The following is a 13,868-nucleotide window of genomic DNA, read 5'->3' on the forward strand; positions in this document are numbered from 1 at the left end:
CTGAACTCCACCAAATATGTAATTAAACCAAAGGTGACACACAGGACTCCCATGACCTAGAAGGGTTTGGTGGGCATTGACATTGAGTTTGGGAGTTGTAGTTCACCTACATCTAGAGACAACTGTGGACTCAAACAATGATGGAACTGGACCAAACTTGGCACAAATATTCCATATGCCCAAATATGAACACAGATGGAGTTTGGGGGAAATACACCTTGACATTTGGGAGTTATAGTTACTGGAATTTATAGTTCACCTACAATCAAAGAGCATTCTGAACCCCACAAACGACAGAATTGGGGCAAATTTCCCAGACAGAACCCCCATGACTAACAGAAAATACTTAAAGCCAAGCAGTCCAACTCCCTTCAACGTTTTCAAAGCCCTCCTGACAAAGAGCCATCCAGCCATAGATATAGATAGATATATATGATTCACACAGAGAGAGATATAATATCATAGATTTGAAAGGGACTTCAGTTGGTTAAATATGCTGTTTTTGAACTTTTATATATCCCAAACTAGCAAGGTGGCTCTTTCATCTATGTTGTTGGAAACAGATTTTTTTTTGTTTGCAAAATGCAATTCAGTTTCATTCAGTGGATTTACAGCTTAAATTGTCTCTTATCTCAGATCATAGACTAGTGGAAGACTCCACTGACAGTGCTAATGGAAGTGAATCTAAACAAAATGCATAAAGTGAATATGAGATAAAGTGTATATTCTCCTTTACTCTAGGGCTACTATAAGAGAACACCAGATTATTCCTTGATCAGAGAATGGAAGAGGACTGGTTGCTTTGCAGTCCCAATGGTTCACTCCACATTCCTCATAGACCTGAGAAAAGAGGCATCGGATAAACTGATGTTTTATCCCCCACATCAGGACTATACCTGGACTTTTGACGATATCATTGTCTTTGCTTTCTCAAGTCGCCAGGCAGGTAGGTAGCAAAGGTATACATGAAACAGATGTGATTCCCTTCTCCTAACTTTTTGTCAGCTAATCTGGATTCTATCCGTTGTCCCGTTATCAGCCTAGGCACCCAATTTGTGATATTTGTAAAAATCCGGTAGGCAGAGTTAACATCAGTACTCCTTTTAAGCATTCCTAAATGTTGGAATCCCAGATATATGGGAAGACAAACAGCCCCGGGTGGTGCAGTGGATTAAAGCGCTGAGCTGCTGAGCTTGTTGACTGAAAGGTTGCAGGTTTGATTCCGGGGAGCAGTGTGAGCTTCTGCTGTCAGCCCCAGCTTCTGCCAACCTAGTAGTTCGAAAACATGCAAATGTGAGTAGATCAATAGGTACCACTCCGGTGGGAAGGTAACGGCGCTCCATGCAGTCATGCCGGCCACATGACCTTGGAGGTGTCTACAGACAACGCCAGCTCTTCGGCTTAGAAATGGAGATAAGCACCACACCCCAGAGTCGGCCACGACTGGACTTAATGTGAGTGGACAACCTTTACCTTTGTTGTTGTTCATTTGTTCAGTCGTCTCCGACTCTTCATGACCTCATGGACCAGCCCACGCCAGAGCTCCCTGTCGGCCGTCACCACCCCCAGCTCCCTCAAGGTCAGTCCAGTCACTTCAAGGATGCCATCCATCCATCTTGCCCTTGGTCGGCCCCTCTTCCTTTTACCTTCCACTTTCCCCAGCATAATTGTCTTCTCTAGGCTTTGCTGTCTCCTCATGATGTGGCCAAAGTACTTCTGGAAGAGGTCTCTTGTCCTTCCTATTCTGTTGTCTTTACAGATTAAAATAGTACAATAAAGTACAATAAAAACATCATCACCACAATTACCTAAGCCAAGTCGTCAATCCAGTCATAGTCATAGTCATAGTCACAGTTCATCATCTTCCTTCCTTGTGGACGGAGGTTATAGATTCAGTCCTCGAATACCACATTCCAGAGCCAGGTCTTTAGTAGTTTCCTGAAAGTCAGGAGGGAGGGAGCAGATCTAATCTCTGGTGGGAGGGAGTTCCAAAGCCGGGGAGCCACCACCGAGAAGGCCCTGTCCCTCGTCCCCACCAACCGTGATTGCGAGGGTGGTGGGACCGAGAGCAGCCCCCCCCCCCCGGAAGATCTTAATAACCTTGATGGTTCATAGGGGAGAATCCTTTCGGACAGGTAAACTGGGCCGGAGTTGTTTAGGGCTTTATAGGTCAAAACCAGCACTTTGAATTGTGCATGGAAGCTAATCTGCAGCCAGTGGAGCTGGCGTAATAGAGGGGTCGTATGGTCTTTGTACCCCGCTCCTGTTAGCAATCTGGCTGCCGCTCGTTGGACTGATTGAAGCTGACCGGAGGCAGTCTTCAGAGGCAACCCACGTAGAGAGCGTTGCACTAGTCTAGACGGGATGTAACCAGAGCGTGGACCACCGTGGCCAAGTCAGACTTCCCAAGGTACGGGCACAGCTGGCACATCTTCTGGGGATGCTCTTCTCTCACTCCCGCCCCCATCCCAAATGCTGTTGATGGGGACGTGGGAAAGGGCATTCTTGGTGGTGTCTCCTCGTCTCTGGAACTCTCTCCCCAGGGAAATTAGAATGACACCCTCCCTTCCCACATTCCGTAAGGAATTAAAGATGTGGATGTTTTCGTTGCACATTCGACTGATGACTCCTATGATACATGACTTACATCATGACCTGAATCATGACCTGATTCCAAATTCCTATGTCACAGTACTATATATATCTTTAAGTTAAGTTAAATTGATCATGTTAAATTGCTCTGTGTCCATGCTATTTCCTATGCTATTATACGTTACTATCCACCTTATTGAACCACATTATCCTTTGACTAGCTCGCTTAGTGGTCCTCGTCCCCTCCCTCCAAAATTGGTCTGCTGTTGCCTTTGATGCTTGTTATTATTGTTATGCTGTTTTATTCTGTTTTTACTGTTTTAATTTGTTATTTCTTTGCTTTTAATTGTATTTTGCTTTGGGCTTCGCCCCATGTAAGCCGCCCCGAGTCCATTCGAGGAGATGGTGGCGGGGTAGAAAAATAAAGTTGTTGTTGTTATTGTTGTTGTTGTTGTTCTTCTTCTTCTTCTTGGCAGGAAATAAATAATCTGAGTAATTATTTGTATTCTCCTGGTTAGTCGCAAGGCCGAACCGGGTATAGGGTTACAGCCTGTGTTGGATGGGGTCGCACTCCCCCTGAAGATGCAGGTTCGCAGTTTGGGTGTGATCCTGGACTCATCGCTGAGCCTGGAACCTCAGGTTTCGGCGGTGACCAGGGGAGCATTCGCACAGTTAAAACTTGTGCGCCAACTGTGCCCGTACCTTGGGAAGTCTGACTTGGCCACGGTAGTCCACGCTCTGGTTACATCCCGTTTAGACTACTGCAACGCTCTCTACGTGGGGTTGCCTTTGAAGACGGCTTGGAAGCTTCAATTAGTCCAACGCTCGGCAGCCATGATACTAACAAAAGCAGAGCGCAGGGAGCATACAACTCCTTTGCTGCACCAGCTCCATTGGCTGCCGATTTGCTACCGAGCCCAATTCAAAGTGCTGGTGTTGGCCTATAAAGCCCTAAACGGTTTTGGCCCAAGCTACCTATCCGAACGTATGTCTGCCTATCAGCCCGCCAGGACCCTAAGATCTTCTGGGGAGGCCCTGCTCTCCATCCCGCCTGCTTCACAGGTGCGGCTGGCGGGGACGAGAGACAGGGCCTTTTCTGTGGTGGCCCCTCGGCTATGGAACGCCCTTCCCATGGAGGTTAGATCAGCCCCCTCGCTAATGGCGTATCGAAGAAGATTAAAAACTTGGATGTTTGAACGGGCATTCGGATCAACAGTGCAATGATTGTTATGATACAGGAATGGAAAAATGGACGACGAATTGGATCACGACTCTAGTTATGAGATGTATTGGGTTGTTATTGTTTTGTCAATATTGTATACCATGTTATTAGGGTTTTAAAGTGTATATCACTGTTTGATTTTTATCCATGTTGTAAACAGCGTTGAGATGCCTGTTAGGCTGAGAAGCTACGGTATACAAGTAAAGTAAATAAATAAATAAATAAATAACTACTGTATTGGGACTTGTTGTTACTTCCCCCCCCCCCCCTTTTTTTTTTTTTACTTTTAACTATCAAATACAAAACTCTTCATCCTTGCATAGTTTTTCCTTCTCGTATTTTTATATAGATCAGGGAGCAAGAACATTTGTTGTTGGACTGCTGTCCTAATTAACTTTAGCCAGCATAGCCAATAGGGAAGGGACTGATGTTAGTTCTAGTCCAATAACACCACATCTTCCCCATTTTTTCTAGATTGTGATCTGTGTCCTGTTTGCTCAGTTGAGTGCCAAATAATGTCTTAGGTTTCATGGCAAGCAGTACATTCTGAGATGTGCTTTCCTGGCCCCTTTATGGCTCTCAGCCCTGACAATCAACTAAATCGGATGGGACATGCTCCATCTTGCATTGTACTGATTAGGAAGGATTAGCTTGAGGTGGGTTGGAGTTGTGCCTCCAGGACTAAAAGAGGCCAAAGAGGATTGCTATGGCAACTGCCTTTGCTTCATTACAAGAGGCCACCTCACATATCTACCCCTTTCTCATTATCTCCAGATATTCAGATGTACATCTGCAACAGAGAACATTATGGTTACCTCCCTGTGCCCTTGAAAGCTCAGCAGACCCTGGAGGATGACACTGAGAATATCGTTCATGTGCTAATTGAAGCAATGAGTGAGTACAGTGTTTGGCATCATATATTATAGCACCGACTAGCAGCTTGTAACAGTATTGTCTTCAGCCATTTTGGATTAGGATGCTTCAGGTCAAACTTTTAAAACAGAGGGCCAGGTCACAGTCCCTCCAACTGTTGGAGAGCCGGATTATAACTTGAAAAAAATATGAATGAATTCCTATGCACATTGCACATATCTTATTACTAGTGCAAAAACACTTTAAAACAATACAATAATTGGGTTGTTGTAGGTTTTTTCGGGCAATATGGCCATGGTCTAGAGGCATTTTCTCCTGACGTTTCGCCTGCATCTATGGCAAGCATCCTCAGAGGGTTCAGGCGAAACGTCCAGAGAAAATGCCACTAGACCATGGCCATATAGCCTGAAAAAACCTACAACAACCCAGTGATTCCGGCCATGAAAGCCTTCGACAATACAATACAATAATTAAAATGAAGAACATTTTTAACAAATATAAGCTTATTAGTATTTAGTGGAAAGTGTGAACCTGCTTTTGGCTGATGAGATAGGATTATTGTTGTTGTGTGCTTTCAAGTAATTTCAGACTTAGGTTAACCCTGAGCAAGGGCTGGGTAAATGACCTTGGAGGGCCGTATCCGGCCCTCAGGCCGTAGTTTGAGGACCCTTGCTCCAGGTATTTCCCTTTATAATGTCACTCACTGCATGGCTGATCAATGCACCTCTGGTATGAAGGTTATGAGACGATACTATGATCAACTGAACACCATAGTAGGAAAGCTTTAAGTGCAACAGAATTTTGATATCTTGTATTGGTATGTCTGTTCCCCTCAAATCTATATAAGCTGTAGCATAATAATATCTGCTAGCCTTATATGCACATTTAGGGAAGCAAGCCTTAGCCATGGTAGAAACTCTTTTCAGTAGCATGAATGAAGACCCTCCTTTAGGAGGCTGTTCAGCACAGTGCAGAGCATAGTACTAACCCACCCAGCTTCATAGAATCAAAGAGTTGGAAGAGACCTCATGGGCCATCCAGTCCAATCCCCTGCCAAGAGGCAGGAATATTGCATTCAAATCACCCCTGACAGATGGCCATCCAGCCTCTGCTTAAAAGCTTCCAAAGAAGGAGCCTCCACCACACTCCAGGGCAGAGAGTTCCACTGCTGAACGGCTCTCACAGTCAGGAAGTTCTTCCTAATGTTCAGATGGAATCTCCTCCCTTGTAGTTTGAAGCCATTGTTCCGCGTCCTAGTCTCCAAGGAAGCAGAAAACAAGCTTGCTCCCTCCTCCCTGTGGCTTCCTCTCATTTATACATGGCTATCATATCTCCTCTCAGCCTTCTCTTCTTCAGGCTAAACATGCCCAGCTCCTTAAGCCTCTCCTCATAGGGCTTGTTCTCCAGACCCTTGATCATTTTAGTCGCCCTCCTCTGGACACATTCCAGTTTGTCAATATTTTTCTTGAATTGTGGTGCCCAGAATTGGACACAATATTCCAGGTGTGGTCTAACCAAAGCAGAATAGAGGGGTAGCATTACTTCCCTAGATCTAGATACTTCCACTTGAATAAAAGTATATAGTTTGATGGCTCATTCTTCTCCTTCCAGTTGACCGTCCTCCGATTGAAACTTCAGAATACGTCACGATTCCACCAAAGCACCCAGGCAAGATGGGATTTGAAGAGGTAATAGTACGTTGTGCATCGTAGATTGCTGGCTTTGTAGGAAGGAAAATGGAGAGGGCAAGATCCAGTAAGAATTTAAGCTAACTGGTTTTAGAATTTAATGACTTACCCTAAATGGTTAGCAAAATGTCATGGATGGTCTGAGACTCAAGCTACTTCCTATTCATAGTGTATATGTTTGTGTTTATTAGTCATTACTCGGTCGTTTCTAAAGGCCAGGCCTAAAGGCTTCACTAATTTACCAATTTATATATGTCAGCAATTTACCAATCATGACACCCCACACCTCTAAGTCAGGACTGCCCTACACTTGCTGACATAGAAAACCAAGTATGCAGCAAAGATGCTCACAATGATCTTTTGTTCATTGAATAAAGAGTTCACTGCATAGGATGACGGAATTGCCTGTCATTGAGTTGCGAACAGTCTGTCCAGGGAGGGTTTACCTCTACTCTTTCTTAGCTTTAAGCGGTTGTATTATTAGTTAGGTCAACTTGTGTAATTAAATGCAAGGACACTGCCTGGTTGTGTGGCAAGCACTCTGCATTTGGAGTCTATCCTGTCTGTCTGACTTTATTTTTAAAATATGTTTTCCCTTTGTGGTTGCTGCATTCTGTTTGCCAGTCTTATTTATTTGTATCATGTTTGGGCAATGTCCTGGTTTGTATTTGCCAGATCTCTTCCCTCCCCCCCCCCCCCCCCAGCATATTAAGACTGCATTTGCCTTCATCCAACACTACACAGTTGTGCTCATTGATACTCTTCGCTCCATGGGTGTATTTGTGAGTTGGTGAGGTGGCAGGATTTTTCCATTCTCTGCTTTTTAAAATCATGGAATATGTCTAGTATTCAAACTAGATTCCTGCAAATGATCTTGCAATGCAAACGCAGGAAAAAGATTTATTTATTTATTTGTCGTGTCAGAGCAACCAGTCCATTATATTACATTTCTAACAGAACAAAGCAAACAAACAGAAAAATACAAAACTTGTGAGTTTGGTAGTTGGTTAAATGTCCTTTGACCAGTATCTGGCCACTTGGAGTGCTTCCGGTGTTGCTGCAAGAAGGTCCTCCATTGTGCATGTGGCTGGGCTCATGTTGCATTGCAGCAGGTGGTCAGTGGTTTGCTCTTCTCCACACTCACATGTTGAGGATTCCACTTTGTAGCCCCATTTCTGAAGGTTGGCTCTGCATCTCGTGGTGCCAGAGCGCAGTCTGTTCAGCGCCTTCCAAGTCGCCCAGTCTTCTGTGTGCCCAGGAGGGAGTTTCTCATTTGGTATCAGCCATTGGTTGAGGGGCTGGGTTTGAGCCTGCCACTTTTGGACTCTCGCTTGCTGAGGTGTTCCAGCAAGTGTCTCTGTAGATCTTAGAAAACTATGTACTCAATCTCTCAGGACCTATTTACACTGCCATATAAAATCCAGATTATTTACTTTGAACTGGAATATATGGCAGTGCATATTCTTATAATCCAGTTCAAAGCAGACAATGTGTCTGCTTTGATAATACAGTGTATCCTCCCTCTGTTCCCTATTTTGTCTTCTTGAGCATGGTCTTCTTTTGTGTGTGTAATGTGAATGTTACACAAACAAAATGGTTTTTTTTTTGTGACAGGAGTGACTTGAGAAACTGCAAGTCGCTTCTGGTGTGAGAGAATTGCAAGAATGCTGTTTTGTTTGTTTATATATTTATTTCCAGTATTTCTTCCCCGTCCTTCTCAACCCCCAAAGGGGGACTCATGACAGCTTCCATTTGGCACAATTTGATGCCATTAAATATAACAACAATTAAAATAATAAATAGAACATTAATGAAAACAATAAAAACAGTATTAACCGCTGTATCACCATTCTAGTCAAATTCCATATCCAAAGCGCTATTTATGCCTGCTGTCCAAAATCCTGGTCCCAGAACCACGACTTCAATTTTTTCCTAAAAGACAGGAGGGATGAAGCCGATCTTACCTCGTTGGGAAGCGAGTTCCACAGGCGGGGGGCTACAGCTGAGAAGGCCCTGTCTCTTGTCCCCACCAGACACTGGCGGGAGCGAGAGTAGGGTCTCCCCGGATGATCTTAAATTGCAAGGCGGGACATAGTGAGAGATGTGTTCGGACAAGTAAGCTGGGCCAGAATTGCATAAAATGGATTATATGACAGTGTAGAAGGGCCTTAATGCATCTAGACAGATTAAAAAGACTAGAAAATCCCGAATTTTGTTCCTGTTCTTTCCCATTTTATTTTGGAGATTCATACATGTTATTTCAGCTTCAGTATTTTTATACCAGTTCCCCAAGTTGGTTTGTTTTAATCTATTCTAAAATTCAAAACAAAATCTGCCCCCCCCCCCCCCCATTCACACACGTGTGGTTTTGTATAAAGCATATATATGTGTGTCTCTGTATGGTTATTTATTATTTTTTCCACTTTTTGGTTGGTGGAAATGCCTTAGCACCTTTGCCTTTTCAAATACTCTTTTTCATTGAGACGTGGAGCAACCAATCCAAAGTGCTGGTTTCGACCTATAAAGCTCTATATCAGGGGTCCTCAAACTACGGCCCGGGGGCCGAATGCGGCCCTCCAAGGTCATTTACCCGGCCCTTGCTCAGGGTCAACCTAAGTCTGAAACAACTTGAAAGCACACAACAACAACAACAACAACAACAACAACAACAACAACAGCAATCCTAGCTCATCAACCAAAAGCAGGCCCACACTTCCCAATGGAATACTAATAAGTTTATATTTGTTAAAATTGTTTTTCATTTTAATTATTGTATTGTTCTAAAGTTTTTGCACTACAAATAAAATACATGCCCTGTGCGTAGGAATTCATTCATTTTTTTTCAAATTATAATCCGGCCCTCCAACAGTTTGAGGGACTATGACCTGGCCCTCTGTGTAAAAGGTTTGTGGACCCCTGCTCTATATGGTTCTGGCCCAGTTTACTTGTCTGGACGCATCCATCCCTACGTCCGACCTTGTAATCTAAGATCATCTGGGGAGGCCTCCTGTCAACAGCACAGATGCGCCTGGTGGGGACGAGAGACAGGGCCTTCTTGGCGGTGGCCCTCCGCCTATGGAACACACTCCCAAATGAGGTAAGATCCGCTCCCTCCCTCCTGACTTTTAGGAAAAAAATTAAAATCATGGTTTTGGGACCAGGTCTTTGGGCAGTAGAAGTAAATGTATGCAGCATTTCGGAAAGACAATGACTGGAATGGTGATTCGACGGACGAGACTGTTTTATTCTTTTAATGATTGTTTTATTGCTCTTAGATGTATTTTTTAATTTGATTTATGTATAATTGTAAATGTTTGTACTGGCATTGAATTTTTGCCATTACTTATGTGTAAACCGCTTTGAGTCCCCCGTCGGGGTGAGAAAAGCGGTATACAAATACTGTAAATAAATAAAATAAAACCAGGTGTCCCATATCTACCCGCCCCCCCCACTGCCTTAGAGGGCAATTATGTTTTATTGTGTACATCAGTTTTTAAAACAGAGCAGAACACGACAAGCACTGTCACCATCTCTTTTTTAATAATTATTTTTTATTTACAACCATTTCGAAATAACAATACTTTCCTAAAGGAAAGTAGAAAGGGGTGGGATGTGGGGGGGGGGGGTGTTGGGGTGGGAAATGAGGATTAGGGAAGGGGGGTAGGTTGGGTAGGGCTGGAAGGTGTGTGTGTGTGTGGATTTGGAGACTTCCAGTCCATTCTACAGAGAGGTAATCTTTCGGGGATGCATTTTTGAGTTCCGCTACCTGATTGTCTCTGCTACCTTTTAATACAGTTTTCTAATTGTTCAGTTTCATTTTCTCCTGTAGATACATTATCAATACTTTCCAATCGGTATTCCTCGCTTTGTTCTGATCTTTCAATAGCTGCATAAATTTGTCCATATTCATATGTTCTACTATCTTAATCATCCAATCCTCAATTGATGGCGGGTCTTTTTCTCTCAATTTCTGTGCTATTACTATTCTTGCCACCGCTATCAAATAGAATAAAATCTTCTCTTTGTTTTTTCGCAACTCGAAGTCTATTATATTCAAGAGTTAGTACTCTGGTTTCGAAGCACTGTCACCATCTCATCATACCCACTTTTCCACATTTAGAGCTGCACTAGAAATTCTGGTTTCTTTCTCTTTAGATTTTCTTGATAAATCTCAAACGGCGGAAAGACAGGCGGGATCGAATGCTGCAGACTCTGCACGAGCAGGAAATTGCAGTCAAGTTAGTGGAAGCTGTGGATGGAAAGTAAGTTGCCCCCCCTCCCCACCCCCCTTTTTTTCGTGCTTCCTCCCTTCCATTTTCCCGTTTCCTCCTCCTCCTTTTCTGGTCACTTATATGTTTTAAACATTTTCTGGAACAAAGTGTGAGCATGCTACCTTAACCTTGTTGAAATAGTGCCGCTATTTGACTGTGAATAACCAGTATCTATATAAATAAAAATGTAATGTTCGTTTGTGCTATTCACAGAACTCAGAAACCACTGGGGCAATTGACACCAAATTTGGACACTATGTCCCTAACAACCCAATGTATGTTCTTCACTCAAAAAAACAACAAAAACCAAAAGCAGAAAGGACTTCTAAACTGCATGTCCACAAAGGAGAAACTGCATGTCTACAGAGACCCATGGCCATGCCCTCTCCCTCCTCCACGAGGGAAAACAGCCGGCCGTTAAAGCCAAGCGCACGTGCACGGCCACACACACACACAAACACACAAGCGAGTGGAGTGGAGTGGAGTGGAGGAGGTGGAGGCAGTCTCCTCCTCCTTTCTCTGTTGGAAGAGGAAAGGGCGGATGAGTGCTAGCAGCAGCAACGGAGCAAGGAAGAAGGGGAGGAGGAGGCGAGGAAGGTCCACGGTGCTTGAATGAAGGACCTTCCTTCTCTCCCTCCCTTCCCTTCTTTCCTCCCTTTCCTTCCTTCCTTCCTTTCCTTTTCTTCTTTCCTTCTCCTTCCTTTCCTTCTTTCCCTCCTTCCCTTCCTTCCTGCCCCTCCTCCCTTCTTCCTTTCCTTCTTTTCCTCCCTCCCTCCCTTTCCTTCTTCTTTCCCTTTCTTCATTTCCTTCCCCTTCATTTCCTTCCCTCCTTTCTTCATCTCCCTCTTTCCTTCCTCCTTCCTTCTCCTCCCTCCCTCCTTCCCTGTCCCTCCTTCTTTCTTTCTTTTCCTTCCTTCCCTTCCTTCCCTCCCTCCCTTCCTTTTTCCTTCCTTCATGTCCCTCCTTCTTTCTTCCTTTCCTCCTTTCTATGTAAGATATAAATACAATATTAAATGGAAGGGACAGTCAAGAAGTAACGAGAGAAGGAGGGAAAGAGGGAAGGAAGGAAGGAGAGAGGCAGGGAGGGAAAGAAAGAAAGATAGAGAAGCAAGGAAGGAGAGAAGGAAATAAAAAAGTGAAAGGAAAAAGAGAGGAAAGGAAGGAGAGAAGGAACAAAAGATAGGGAAGGAAGGAAGTATGTAACCAAAGAGTAAAGAAAGGGAGGAAAGAAACAGGTAGAGATGGAAGAAAGAAGAAAGATAGGGAAAGAAAAAGAGGAAAGGAAGGAAAGAGGGAAGGAAGGAGAGAAAGAGGGAGGGAAGGTTGGCCACAGCAACGCGTGGCGGGTACAGCTAGTATATAATAATAATAATCATCATCATCATCTTTATTTCTATACCACCCTATCTCCCCGAGGGGACTCGGGGCAGTTTACAACAGTAAATTGGCAAACATTCAATGCCAGCATAACAAACAAATCAAATCATAAACAATAAAATAAACAACATCTTGTAGTACTTATAGAACAACTCAAATGTGTGAAATGAAAGGGTTCTCTGAGCTCAGAGAAACTAGATGTGGAGAGGGCTTTCTGCTGTGACTCTGTATAGTCCATTCAGTCTGCAGTAATAACTGGTGCTCGCTGGGGCTGATGGGTCAGAGGGTTAGAGGCTAAAGTAACTACATCTGATTTGGTTTGTTGTAGGTTTTTCGGGCGATTTGGCCATGTTCTAGAAGCATTCTCTTCTAGAACATGGCCATATAGCCCGAAAAACCTACAACAACCCAGTGATTCCATCCATGAAAGCCTTCAACAATACATTGTACATCTGATTTGCTGCTCATTTTTTTGTTTTTGTTTCAGGTTTGTCTTTTCAATTAACTAAACTGGGGTAGAAGATTAATTCTTAATTACCAACAATACTACTTTAAAATCGCATGAAAACATAAAAAGCGATTATGCCAATATAATAATGTTGTTGTTGTTCATTCGTTCAGTCGTCTCCAACTCCCTGTCGGCCGTCACCACCCCCAGCTCCTTCAAGGTCAGTCCAGTCACTTCAAGGATGCCATCCATCCATCTTGCCCTTGGTCGGCCCCTCTTCCTGTTACCTTCCACTTGCCACAGCATCATTGTCTTCTCTAAGCTTTGCTGTCTCCTCATGATGTGGCAAAGTACTTCAACTTTGTCTCTAGTATCCTTCCCTCCAACTGTGGTGTTGGAGGAAAGTTCTGAGAGTGCCTTGGACTGCGAGAAGATCCAACCAGTCCATCCTCCAGGAAATAAAGCCCGACTGCTCATTGGAGGGAAGGATACTAGAGACAAAGTCGAAGTACTTTGGCCACATCATGAGGAGACAGCAAAGCCTAGAGAAGACAATTATGCTGGGGAAAGTGGAAGGCAAAAGGAAGAGGGGCCGACCAAGGGCAAGATGGATGGATGGCATCCTTGAAGTGACTGGACTGACCTTGAAGGAGCTGGGGGTGGTGACGACCGACAGGGAGCTCTGGCATGGGCTGGTCCATGAGGTCACGAAGAGTCGGAGACGACTGAACGAATGAACAACAACAACAACATTGACCTCAAAGAAAACTGTCTCAAGATGTTTCATAGGTGGTATATTACTCCCAAGAAATTGTTGTTGTTGTTCATTCGTTCAGTCGTCTCCGACTCTTCGTGACCTCATGGACCAGCCCACGCCAGAGCTCCCTGTCGGCCGTTACCACCCCCAGCTCCCTCAAGGTCAGTCCAGTCACTTCAAGGATGCCATCCATCCATCTTGCCCTTGGTCGGCCCCTCTTCCTTTTGCCTTCCACTTTCCCCAGCATAATTGTCTTCTCTAGGCTTTCCTGTCTCCTCATGATGTGGCCAAAGTACTTCAGCTTTGTCTCTAGTATCTTTCCCTCCAGTGAGCAGTCGGGCTTTATTTCCTGGAGGATGGACTGGTTGGATCTTCTCGCAGTCCAAGGCACTCTCAGAACTTTCCTCCAACACCACAGTTCAAAAGCATCGATCTTCCTTCGCTCAGCCTTCCCTAAGGTCCAGCTCTCACATCCGTAGGTGACTACAGGGAATACCATGGCTTTGACTAGGCGGATCTTTGTTGCAAGTCTGATGTCTCTACTCTTTACTATTTTATCGAGACTGGACATTGCTCTCCTCCCAAGAAGTAAGCGTCTTCTGATTTCCTGGCCACAGTCTGCATCTGCAGTAATCTTTGC

The 13,868-nt window shown here is 44.2% G+C and overlaps 1 protein-coding gene across 1 annotated transcript in view; it reads left to right on the forward strand.

Moving 5' to 3' along the window:
* COLGALT2 (collagen beta(1-O)galactosyltransferase 2) overlaps positions 1-13,868 on the forward strand; it is a 74,573-nt gene that overhangs the window by 47,212 nt on the left and 13,493 nt on the right. Inside the window, exons 5-8 of the mRNA XM_067467612.1 lie at positions 742-946; positions 4,589-4,708; positions 6,299-6,375; positions 10,531-10,637. Of these exons, the coding sequence (XP_067323713.1) occupies positions 742-946; positions 4,589-4,708; positions 6,299-6,375; positions 10,531-10,637 (509 nt within the window). The remainder of the gene's footprint in view (positions 1-741; positions 947-4,588; positions 4,709-6,298; positions 6,376-10,530; positions 10,638-13,868) is intronic.

The sequence above is a fragment of the Anolis sagrei genome, chromosome 4, assembly GCF_037176765.1.
Source record: "Anolis sagrei isolate rAnoSag1 chromosome 4, rAnoSag1.mat, whole genome shotgun sequence".
In the NCBI taxonomy this organism is placed as follows: domain Eukaryota; kingdom Metazoa; phylum Chordata; class Lepidosauria; order Squamata; family Dactyloidae; genus Anolis; species Anolis sagrei.